This window comes from Lolium perenne, chromosome 7, assembly GCF_019359855.2.
Source record: "Lolium perenne isolate Kyuss_39 chromosome 7, Kyuss_2.0, whole genome shotgun sequence".
Taxonomy (NCBI): Eukaryota; Viridiplantae; Streptophyta; class Magnoliopsida; order Poales; family Poaceae; genus Lolium; species Lolium perenne.
Window position 1 is genome coordinate 138,182,031 of NC_067250.2, and position 12,264 is coordinate 138,194,294.

A 12,264-nucleotide genomic window follows, 5' to 3' on the forward strand; every position below is an offset into this window, starting at 1 on the left:
CTTCCTTTATCCTCGTACCTGATCATACACAAGTCATAGGATTTAGGTAGTATAAAATTCTCATCAATCAAAGTATCGTTTAAGAACAAGTTCACCTGTTGTTTTAATAGCTTCACACGAGCTCTAGTCACAGGTCCAATTCTGACTTCATTAGACTTGAGCTTCACATCAACATCTTCTTCATCTTGCAATGAAGGAGGTAGTGGTTCGGTAGGGATGTCCTCATCATTAGGCTACGCGGCCTACGTCTTACCTAGTTAGCACCAGAATGGCAGAGACGATGTGGTGGTGGCCGTCTATGGAAAATAGGAACCCCCGGGCCAAAAATGCCCTTCCATCTCTGCCAAGGGACCACAAGACCATCAAGGGTGATCTCAAGCGTGAGGCGTCGGCCGTCGCGTTGAGAGAGATCCTGCAGAAGATGATGACTGGGCACAAGAGGCCTTGGCCAAGAGGAACGAGAAGTGGCGTCGGGACAAGTAAGCCACCGCCACCACCTTCATCGACCTCACCAAGCAGACCATAAAGGCCCAGAAGATGGAGGCAGCGGCCAAGTTGCTTTCGGAGTAGAACAAGAGCATGTTTGCCAACTTGAGCGTCATGGACTCGGAAGAAGAAACAAACCACCATCGGCCCCGTGACTCTTGATCGCCCACATTTATCCTACTTACCTTCTGGCCTTTTGGAATTTTCCTAGCTTGTACTTATATGCATGCATTTGGTGATTGACTAAAATTAGACGAATTTAGAACCCCTATTTCTTATGTGTATGATCTGTTGGCAAATTTGGTTTAAAATTAAGTATTAGTTGAGCGAACATAAAATGCGTTAAGCAATTGGGTTACCCGATCCAAACAGACATTAGAGCAATTTGGTGTCCACCACCTAACCTAAACTGAAAGAAATAGACATTTTTTTATACCAGGTTGCTAACTCCTGGTTAGTCAGGAACTAAGTTGGAGTCCGATCAACTCCATGACTATTAAATTTTTATCGTGATTCGTGCGCATACATATGCAACTGCATATCATTCATTTTATACCAGATTGCTAATTCCTGGTTAGTTAGGAACTACTTCATATCATTTTTCCTAGTTGCACGTGAATTACACGTGAAACTAGGTTAACCGGAAATTAAGCTAATTTCCGATCGAACGGAAATTAACCACGTCCTTTTTTATATCCCAAATATATCGGACCGTTGGAGATACCTTAACGAAGACGATCAGCAACATCTCTATTACTATTAGTGTGGGCACCATCACGTCCCCGTCCGGCTTTGCCCGTGGTCCTTGTATTTCGTACGTGCAACTTGCCTGCCCCTCCGTTCTCCATAGTATAGAGACCTCTCAAAGCTCACTGAGATGAACCGAGTGCTATGCATTCCAGAACCACATCCTCCACCAGCTGGGTGTAACAGTTAATGGGTGAGGCAACCTTGGGCCTGAGGGTCGTCCAGGTCCAGTACCCAAGGGAGTCCGAGTCCCCCGGCAGCTGCAGCAGCTGGGTGGTGGAGATGGAGAAGACCATCGGCGACATGAACATCGACCCTGCGGTGGAGATGGTGCGCTGGAAGCGCCACTCCATCTACCGCGTCCCCGAGCGGATCCGGAACCTGCACAACAGCAAGTCCTACCAGCCGGAGCTCGTCTCGCTCGGCCCCTTCCACCACGGCGACCAGGAGCTGCTCCCCATGGAGGAGCACAAGCGCCGCGCTGTCGTGCACCTCGTCAAGCGCTCCGGCAAGCCGCTGCGGGACTTCGTCGCCGCCGTCGCCGAGGTCACGCAGCAGCTCCAGGACGCATACAAGGACCTCGGCGACGAGTGGCGCGGCCCGGAGAACAGCGACCGCTTCGTGGAGCTCATGGTCACCGACGGCTGCTTCCTGGTGGAGGCCATGAGGATGGATGCGCTGCGGGGGAAGGTGCACGAGGACTACGCGCCCAACGACCCCGTCTTCAGCAAGTACGGATACCTCTACCTCTGGAACTACATCCAGTCCGACATGGTCGTCGTGGAGAACCAGCTGCCGCTCCTCCTTCTCCAGAGGCTCCTAGTTGTTCTGGACCATGACAGATATCAGGTAATTAACCCTATCCTTCTCTTCCTTCTTTAATTTCTCGTTGTTGCTTCCTTCTTGATTAAACCGATCCCCTTCTCTCTCTAGATTCTAGATCTCTCACTGTCCCTGATCTGTGATCTCGACCCAGTTAATCATTAACGATGATGATTTTTCTACTTTTCGAAAAGAAAGAATTTTATTATACTTAACGCAGTGATCGAGACCAAAGCTTAGCTAGCTGCATTTTAAATGGATTTAGGCTCTTAGCGGTTCAGTTTCATCTTATTGGTCGCTCGGCCTGGGGTTCAGATTAATTGGCGTACAATCAAGGAAAAAAATATCGCGCTATAACAAAATAGCGTCGCCCAAAAAATACGCTATTAGCGTGCTATAGCGCGCTAATAGCGCGTTATAGCACGCTATAGCGCCGAAATGATGTAGCGTGGCATGTTCAGAAACGCTATAGCGTGCTATTAGCGTTGAAATAGCGCGCTATTTTTTTCCATGCGTACAATGCGTCGCAAAGGAGCCAGTTTTGTTGCATGCCGACCTAGACTAGACGCATGTCTTTCCTTCTAGACGTCGACGGATGAAGACATGAGTATTGGCGGCCAGTGGGGTTGATATGCGCGAAAGAGACAACTTATTTGAGGGAGCTAATTAATTTTGGAAAAAGATAACCAAAAGCGCGTGGAGGCCGGCAGGTGCGATGCCTGCCTTGAGTCTTTCCCCTCCCTCTATAGCTCGATCTGTAGGCTCTCTTTTTATCTCTTGATTCCTGTAGAGGTAATCATGGAGTCCACTGCACGAGTAGCTGCAGTGGAGTAGTAGCAAAGAGGCAAAGAACACTAAATTTCGAAGCATGTAAAAGTATCTTCAGTTGGCTTCCCTTGAAGCGGCCATAAATCTTTTTAGGACGCGCCGGCTATTTTATCGTTCTAGCCGTGTATTTTAAAGAGGCTTTTCACCCGGTGCGGACTAGTACGGTGTCCCGTGCTCTAAGGCCATCCCCGTTTCACATAGAATGATGCGGGTGTGCCGGACGGAGCACAGAAACGCGTCGTGATTGGCGGACCCAACGCGTCATTGACACGGAAGTTTCAATCCGTCGCCTACCTCTGATTAAGTGGCATAATGGCCTCGCGGCTTTCCCAGCCGACGTAGTGAAGCGTCTCGTCGCGCATGGCCGTGTGGCCATCCGCGACGTCGTTTTTGCGACCAACACTCTTGCTACCGATTCGCCTGCCGTCGCTATATAAAAAGGTGACCTCTTCTTCTCGTTCATTCCACACCATTCGCGACGCTATCTCGACGGCGGCACCACAACTTGCCCCCAGATCTTGCTGATCTCGTCTGGCTGGATGAACATCCTCGCCGCGAACGGTTTCGGGCGCGGCAACCTCACCGTTGCGGAGGCGGGGGCGTTATACAGCGCGCGCTACCATGTCCTGACGGACATGCGTCTGCCAAGCAGCGGCGATTGGAAGATGGCGGACAACGCGATCGGCGTCCCGCCGCCGCCAGGGCCCAGCGCCTACGCCTGAAGCCCGAGGAGCGCACCAATCCCACCTGGGTCCCCACTGGCAACGAACGCATGGTGGGGGTGGAACTTCTTCCAAGCGTGCTACGGCGCCGATATGCGCAACACCATCGACCTCATCGGCAGGGCGAACACCTAGAACAGGGAGGGGCGCAAACTCCAAAGCGTTCAATTCGGCGCTTTGAAAACCGCTTTGGGACACTGGCCGTGCTCTAAGAGCATCTCCAGTCGTGTCACCCAAACCGTCCCCCAAACCGCGCCGGATTGAGCGTTTGGGGGACGTGTTTCGTTCGTGCCACGTTTGGGGGACATCGCTCCCCAGCCGCGTCCCCCAAACATTTTTTAAAAGCTTTTTTAACACACAACCATTTATCAAATATAGAATAGGAATAAATATGTGTTTCGGAGATTGTTTTCAAATTAAAATACAACAAACAATAAAACAACTAAACAAATATAATAAATAGAGCTAGATCAAGGTGCCGTGACATTTCCTTTGATCCTCCACAAATGCTCAACGAGATCAGCTTGAAGTTGATCATGAACATTGCTGTCACGGATCTCTGCGTGCATGGCGAGGAAATCAGCAAAATCTGCAGGCAACTCATGATCAACCTCCGCAAGAGGGCCCTCACACTCATAGGGACCAACATGTGTCCTGGCATGATTCTTGCGGTCATCCTCGATGATCATGTTGTGCATGATCACACAAGCCTGCATCACCTCCCACATTTGGTCGTGAGATCAGCTTAGAGCAGGGTACCGGACAATGACAAATTGTGCTTGAAGCACACCAAATGCCCGCTCGACATCCTTCCTGCAAGCCTCCTGACACGTAGCAAAGTGGGAATTCTTCAGACCTGATGGATTCGAGATTGTTTTGACAAAAGTGGCCCATTTTGGATATATACCATCGGCTAGATAATAGCCCTTTGGTATATTGGTGGCCATTGACCTCATAGTTGCATGGTGGAGCATGCCCTTCCACTAGTCTGCTGAACACCGGAGACTGCTGCAACACATTGATGTCATTGTGTGATCCCGCCATGCCGAAGAAAGAATGCCAAATCCACATGTCATAATCTTCCACAGCTTCAAGCACCACACTGCAATATCCATGACGCCCTTTGTATATACCGTGCCAAGCAAACGGGCAGTTCTTCCATGACCAGTGCATGCAATCGATGCTTCCAAGCATTCCAGGATATCCTCTGGCAGCATTTTGTGCCATGATCCTTGCAGTCTCTTCCTCATTTGGTCCTCTCAAGTAGTATTTGCCAAACTTTTCCACCACAGCTCGGCAAAATTTGTACATGCACTCAATGGTAGTAGAGTCACTCATGCGAAGGTAGTCGTCTTGTGTATCGGCAGGTGCTCCGTATGCAAACATCCTCATGGCGGCGGTGCACTTCTGAATCGACGAGAACCCGACAACGACTACAGCGTTGAGCTTGAGCTTGAAGTAGGGGTCGAACTCTCGAACGCCGTGGAGGATATTCATGAACAGACCCTTGCTCATCCTATACCGGCGCCGAAAATTGTCTTCATGTGTTGCACCATCTGCAAAGTAGTCGTTGTGCAGCATGGTATGCCCCTCCATCCTCTGCCGGGGCTTGGACTTCTTTCTCCCCGGCCTTGATCCTCCGCGGCGCGGCATCTTCCTCTTCTCCGCCTCGGCGTCAAGCATGTCCTGGAGGGACACGATGATCAGCAAATGCTCCCGGAGGTCGTCGTCGAAGGCTTGCTCGTCCTCCAGCAGCAGGGCAAGCATCTCATCGTCGCTATCCATGTCTAAAGCAAAATCAATGGTTAAAATTGCGCCGAGGCAGACGAGGCAACGAACAGCGGCCAATCGCGCCTACCTGGCAAGTCATCGAGTACCTTGTGTGCGCGGAGGTGGGGCGGATTTGACGCCGCGTTCTGGGACGCGATGGCGAAGCGGCGGCGGAACGACCGGCGGGAGCGCCAGCCGCGACGACGGTGCCGACTCTCAGAAGAGATCAGACGCCGAAACGGCCGGCAAGTCCAGCGGCGGCGGAGGAGTGGGAGGCGTGGGAAGGAAGGAGCGACGAGAAAAAAAGGCGCGAATCAACGGTTTATGCAAATACTCGCCGACATGTGGGAGTCCGCCTTGCTTTTCGTTGTGTCCGGCGTGCCCGGTGCGTCCCCTGTGGGACAGGGACGGGCTCGGGACGCCGGACACCGCATCGGGGCGCGCCGGACAAAAATCGACTTTAAAAAACGCGGCTGGAAGCATTTTTTGTCCGGCGCGGCCCCAACTCCACGTACGCATGGCCAGAAGTTGCAGGTGATTAGGACACAACAAACAACATCAATATATTTTTTTACGTGTGGAGTCTTGCCTGCGCTGCGCCCCCATGTGTGCCTGTCGAGTCGGAGGATGGGCCGTTTTCAAGGAAAAAAGCACTGACCAAGGTGAATTAACGCATGCCATCTGCCGCCGCGCGAGACAGAAAACATGCGCCTCGCTGTCTAGTACAGTCCTTTAACTTTGGTCTTTTCATGAAATCAAGTGAAAATAGCTAAAAATAGAAACTAGTTGGCTGTACCAAATTGGTAAATCAATGGATAGACTCCGATCATAGAAAAACTAGGATCCTCAGCACAGCGTGGCTGGAAAAAATAGTACTACTTCTAATGGCTTGCAAATACAGTATTAACTAACAATGTTGCTTTTAGAATATGATCAGGATAGTATATTCATATTTATCACGTATTTGTTTTGTTAGTAGTTGAAAGCAATCTAGGGAGGGTGTTTGGTCCAATCTGAGAAGGATGATCGGTTCTATACGTGGTCTACTGTTTTTCATGTGGTGTATTATTGGACATCCATGGATTCTATCGTAAGTTGTTCGTGTGCACTTTTGTCCATTTTTGTCCAGCTCAGGTGTTATAAGCAAATTATTAAATACGAATAGGAATTCCCAAATGTTGTGTCCTGTGTTCATATCATATGCATGCTTTTTAGATACTGCTAGTTTAGAAGCCGAATTCCGTCTTCTGGCTTCTGAAATAAAACGCCCCCATTTTTATACAGGCAGAATATTATGAAAAATTTCAAGTACTCCGAAGCATGTCAGTGGCGTGTTCAGATATAGTGCAAAATACCGTGTTTAACTGAAAAGCATGCATCATATATCAAGAAAAAGCAGATGGCCACAATCCCACAATGGCCACAACCCATGTTCCGAGAAAAAACATGAATATCTTTTATGCCGCCACTTCCATCACCATTGGCAACGGGTGCAAGACGCCCTTTTAGGAGGATCCTTGGCTTAATGGAAGAAACCAAAAGATATTGCACCCTTCATCTTCGCAATCTAACAAAGAAAAACTTGGAAGGTTAACCAGGCCTTGCATTATAGAGTGCATGGGTGGGAAAAATCAAGATGGAAGATAATTTCACCATGTAACATTTCTCACAATGCGTCGACCTTTGGGTTTAATTACAAGACGTGCAACTTAGTGAGGAGGTTCAAGACGAGATTAATTGGAAGGCAAGTGGACAATACTCAGCCAAGTCGGCCTATGAGGTGCGATTCCTTAGCTCCATCACCTCCATCCTATACAAAATTGTTTGGAAAGCTTGGGCCACCATAATGGGATTTGGACCGCAGATCGCCTCCAAGGCTGCCCAAATTGTGGGTTATGCCCTCTTTGCCAACAAACGATGGACTCGCCTATTTGTAAATTGTTGCTACACCATCTGTTTTTGGAGCTTCATTCGGGATTGGTTGGGCATCCCTGATATACAACCAACCCAATGGGAAGGTCTTTCTATAAAGCATTGGTGGAGCACCATGACGGGTAGCTTTACGCCTAACCGCGAAGCCATCGCTACCCTCACGCTACTAGTCACTTGGAAGATTTGGAATGAACGCAATGCCCACGTCTTTCACAACAAGCTTGCGCCACCTTTAGTCATCCTTGATCACGTTAAGAAGGAAGCTAGGTTGTGGGTGTGTGCGGACGCAAAGAGCTTTGGTGAAATTATGTCGGGAGAGTAATTGCTTGTATTTTTTTCGGTTTCGGTTCAGACTATCTTGTCAAAAACTTCTTCTTAATTATTGTATTGGGGTAAAGTTTTTGCCCCCGTTTCGAAAAAATATATACTCCTGTTCATAAGTAGATAACTTCCGAGAAAGCGTGTAGTCAAAATTTTCTAACTCTGAAGAGTGATACATAAATATTTACATTAGTAAGGTGAAAATGTACCTTTAATTTTGTCATAAATATATTTTCATAACATATAAAATTTGTTCTTGTAAAAATAGTGGTAAAAATTGCATAATTAAGACCCACTTTGTGTCTAAATGTCATCTATTGAAGTTTTAAGAACATGATTTTTGCAGATATTTGTTGGAACTCACACACACACATATAGCAGTTTTCAGTTATCAAATGTTAATCTGCGTTGATGGGCTCCAGAACATAGAAAGCTATTCCTATTAATTACACATTTTGCTTGTTTAAAGAGTTAATTTTCTAGTACGTATTTTGTAGTAAGAATAAAAGGCATGCGACAATGTTTTCTCCATTAAGTTATTTATACGATAATCAGATGAAAGAAGACATAGATCTGTACTCTTGTCATGGTATAATATTGTAGTAACGCAGATTAATCAGATCATTAGACATTAGTGTTGTTAAACTTTTATAATACAATATATTTTCAACGTGGTCACGTAAACATAATAATAAAGATAAATGCATCAATCATATCCATGTGTAGCTCCATTTTGAAAAATAAAATAATCCATGTTAACTCCAAGTTTATGTCAGATGATTGCTAGAGTTACTTGTGCAATACATAGGGGTGCAAATTGGCGAACCTTTTTTACTTCAGTGAAATGGACTAAATTTCTAAAAATCACATCAGTTTAAGAAAACTTAGCTCATTTGTTTGAACTAAAGAGGGCTGGAGACGTTGAGGGTCAGCAATGTACACCTCTAGCAACAAGCACGCCAGAATGTTAGCTAGTATTACTAGTACAAGTTGACAATAATCCATACATTAGTTGAATGATGATGAAAGATGCCTTGCGTAGTGGGATAAAGTCAGATTCAGTAGGTCGTTAACTATTACATGAAGCTGTTCATTTTGTTTGGAAAAACAATGATATTATCGCCCTTTTCGCCATAATATAGAGATTAAGGCAACGACCGTGTTTGCTCTAACTTGATGTCAACTGATTTCTATAGAACGCTTCAGGAGTGAGCAGGTTGGTGCTGGATTCTCTCTGTCCGTGGCGGCGGCACTTGGTTGGGATCAATCACCTTGGACTCCATCCTCTGGACATCTTGTACACAAGCCTCACCCACGGCGACCACCAAGAACGCACCGGATCGACGGCGTACGTGATGCCCTCGGCGATGGAGATCTACGAGGCAGGGATCCATTTCAGGGTGAGCGATACCGACAGCCTCCTCGACGTCCACTTCGAACGCGGCGTGCTAAGCATGCCGGCGATCAGGGTGGATGACAGGACCGAGAAGAAGTTCCTCAACCTGATGGCGTTCGAGCGGCTTCACCCCGGCGCCGGCAACGACGTGACGGCGTACGTGATTTTCATGGACAACATCATCAGCTCCGCCAAGGACGTGGCGCTGCTGAGATCCAAAAACATCATCGAGTGTGGTCTGGGCAGCGACGAGGAGGTAGCCAAGCTGCTCAACAACACGCTGAACAAGGGAGGAGTGATGAGTCCGTCTAGCAGGCTCCACGACGTGCAGCGGCAGGTCAAGGCCCATTGCAGGATGAGGTGGAACAGATGGCGAGCCAATTTCATACAGAGATACCTCAGGAATCCCTGGGTCTTCATCTCCCTCGTTGCTGCGGTCGTCCTTCTTGTGGCCACCCTCTTGCAGACGGTGTATACTGTTCTGCCTTTTTATAAGCCATGATGAGTATATACCTTGTAATCTTTATAGCTTGTATTTAAGTATGCATGTATTCTTTATCCAACTTGGCTCATGAACTATCTCCTGGCGGCGCTGTTCTCCAGCCCCTCCCCACCCCTTCCCCTATGTCGTCGGTCGAAGCCCGGTTGGCATCAGCGGTGGCAGGGCTTCATCTCCCTCGCGCACGGTGGTGGTGGCGCGGGAAGCAGTCAGTTGGGGTGGTGGCAGCAGTCTGTCGTGCAAGGCGGACTGGAGGTGGAAACGGCGATGCCTATGGGGAATTGCTGGTGCGGATGCTTCTCTTACAAAGGACCGGTAGGCGGCCACCATCAATCCCGGCGCAAGAGGCGAAGCGGCCAGCATTGAAGGCAAGCGCAAAAGGCTAGCATTGGAGGCAACCTCTCGCGGTCAGAGCAAGTACAATAATTCATAATAAGCTGGCTACAAGAATAGAAATAATATATTTGTGCCTAGTTGGAGGAGAGAAGAGGAAAGAAAATCTTATATTTACTAATTGGAGACTCCCAAACTGCCTCCACGTTAATCCTCGCGGTTAGTAATTTTGTCCATCGGATCACACTAATCATGGAAGAATAACCGCTGGATGAAGTTTCACAAAAAAAAACGTTGCAAGAAGTCGCGTCCAGAATCTCAGATCTCCTCCTTCCCTAACCTCCGATCAGGACTCCTCTCGCTTCCCTAATCGCCACATCATGCCCATGTGCTACGCGATGAGATCTATTCAACAAATAATCAATCTCTAGAATCACCTCCAAGGCTCAGACTTATTCATGCCATGCACTGCCTCTCACCATGTTCCCTCCATGTCATGTAGGTAATACTGCACAGGACGCGGATTTTGCTAAGAATGCAAAGTTAGCATGTGGCCCTCGACCAAAGGCTCTCCAGCTCCCAGTACCTCAGGTATGGTGATGTCCACGACCACTACCCTATAAACCTGGCCATCCCCAATTTCCCAGGAAGCTGTGTTTCAATTTTCTAGAGTATCTTTGGTAGTTGCTGAGCACGCCCGATCAAAACAGGGATAACGTGCCAATACCGTATACTCTGGTATGTATCAGTTACGATCACTATATTGAAAATGATTGGATCCATGTAGCTGGCGTTCATGTCAATACCAGATTTAGCGGCAGCGTGCGGTATCTAGCCCTATCGATTCATGCTTGCCGAAGAAATTGCCTATGTTGAGTAGCAGTCGGACTGATCAGGGCTCGACAATCTGGCAGAACGGGCAGGCTTTACAGCACATTGGTTTTCAGCGGTATGCCTCCTCTTATTGCTTCATATGGAAATTGATTTCTTTTTAGAGAAAAATGCAGTACATATTAAAATTTTACTCTTTAACTGCACAAAAGAATATTTCAAATCCTTTTAAGACCGCATGAAATAGCTTTCTATTTAAAACTTTGATGCTTAAATCATTGACTTCATAAGAAATAGATGCCACTTTGTTTAATACCTCTAATATGAAAATAAAAATTCTGAAAGGATCAAGAGTTCACATATAGTTTTTAGAATATTTAGTACTCCCTCTGATCGATAGTAATTTTTGGGGTTAGTTTAACTTTGACCTAATTTGAACTAAAACCTTACAATTAGTATGGATCGAAGGGGAGTACAATTTTACATATAAGCAATGGCTACAAAATGTATCACTAAAATCTTAATGTATCTCTAATATTTTGTGGCTTTATAGAGTGCATCGAGGAGATTCATTTCACATGTTATCCTTAGAAGTGCTTACAACTCACTGCATAAAGTACTCAACTTCCTGTTTGTTTTATCTGTAGGTGAGTTATTATCGGTTTCTTTCAGTTAAAATTTTCTCTTTATATTATCGCCCTATCTTATCTTTAGTGTTTTTCAGATTTTACGGCACAGGGGAAACATATGACAAGCTGATAATAATTTCAATAGCGAGCCCACCTAGATTGGAACAAGCGGATAGGTTAGTTTGTCATTGGATTTTTGTTGATACAGTATGCGTGGGTATGGCAGGGCTAAAAGCACTCAAATTATGGAGATCAATGCACTCTTCCGGTTGGGTTAGTCGTGAAATTCTTTTATTTATCAGGTTACACCAGTTCTGAGGACCATTGCATACAGAACGTATCCAGCCAAATGCGCAATGCTCGGTTTTGTTCAAGTAAGTATTTTCCTTGCTTTGATCAGATATTCCCTAGGTGACTTCAAAATTTAATGTTAATTTGGTGATTTCCTGTCAGTTGACCTCCTATGAAACCACAGGATAGTGTTAGGTCGAAAACAAATATTATAAGTTCAAGGATAATTAATTGTAGGCCGCAACTCAGCATCAAAATAAATGACGAACTGATCTACTTAGTAATGAAATGTGTTACTATATTTTGGTCACGTCTATGTTTTCATATTCAGAATTTCATCTGAACTTATATGAGAAAGAGGAAGCCCCTATATAGGCCAAGTCTAAGATTTAATGTAAATCACATACATTGTTAATATATGTGGATTGCTTAACATTTACTTCGTACATATTTATATTTTCCCAACATATATCTTTATCCCGCCTAATTAGCAAAATTATATAAGGTTTATGACATTACACAAGAGCAATATAATATCCATAAGAATATATATATGCTCAATATAATCGAGTACTTGGGACATCATAATTTTTTTGTACAAGTTATCTCCCTGTGTTATTGTTAGCTAAATGCTATTATTTGATGGAACCAGAAACA

General features: G+C 46.2%; 1 protein-coding gene and 1 long non-coding RNA gene across 2 annotated transcripts; both read left to right on the top strand.

The window, feature by feature from the left end:
- The first annotated feature begins 1,312 nt into the window (after positions 1–1,312).
- On the top strand, positions 1,313–9,582 carry LOC127301747 (UPF0481 protein At3g47200). Its single transcript, XM_051332015.2, has 2 exons — positions 1,313–2,082; positions 8,825–9,582. Exons 1-2 carry the CDS (start codon positions 1,423–1,425, stop codon positions 9,524–9,526), a joined length of 1,362 nt encoding a protein of 453 aa, XP_051187975.1. The 5' UTR covers positions 1,313–1,422; the 3' UTR covers positions 9,527–9,582.
- A 1,665-nt stretch (positions 9,583–11,247) lies between these two features.
- LOC139833387 (uncharacterized) lies at positions 11,248–11,692 on the top strand. The gene is made up of 3 exons (XR_011749057.1): positions 11,248–11,334; positions 11,412–11,492; positions 11,619–11,692. It is a non-coding gene; the product is annotated as an uncharacterized lncRNA (long non-coding RNA).
- Positions 11,693–12,264: the final 572 nt, after the last annotated feature.

Bases quoted from the DNA above. Each gene is read 5' to 3' on its own strand.
- LOC127301747 (XM_051332015.2), top strand. From the start codon at position 1,423: ATGGGTGAGGCAACCTTGGGCCTGAGGGTCGTCCAGGTCCAGTACCCA. The intron at 2,083-8,824 runs GTAATTAACCCT...TGATTTCTATAG, and splicing joins TGGACCATGACAGATATCAG to AACGCTTCAGGAGTGAGCAG.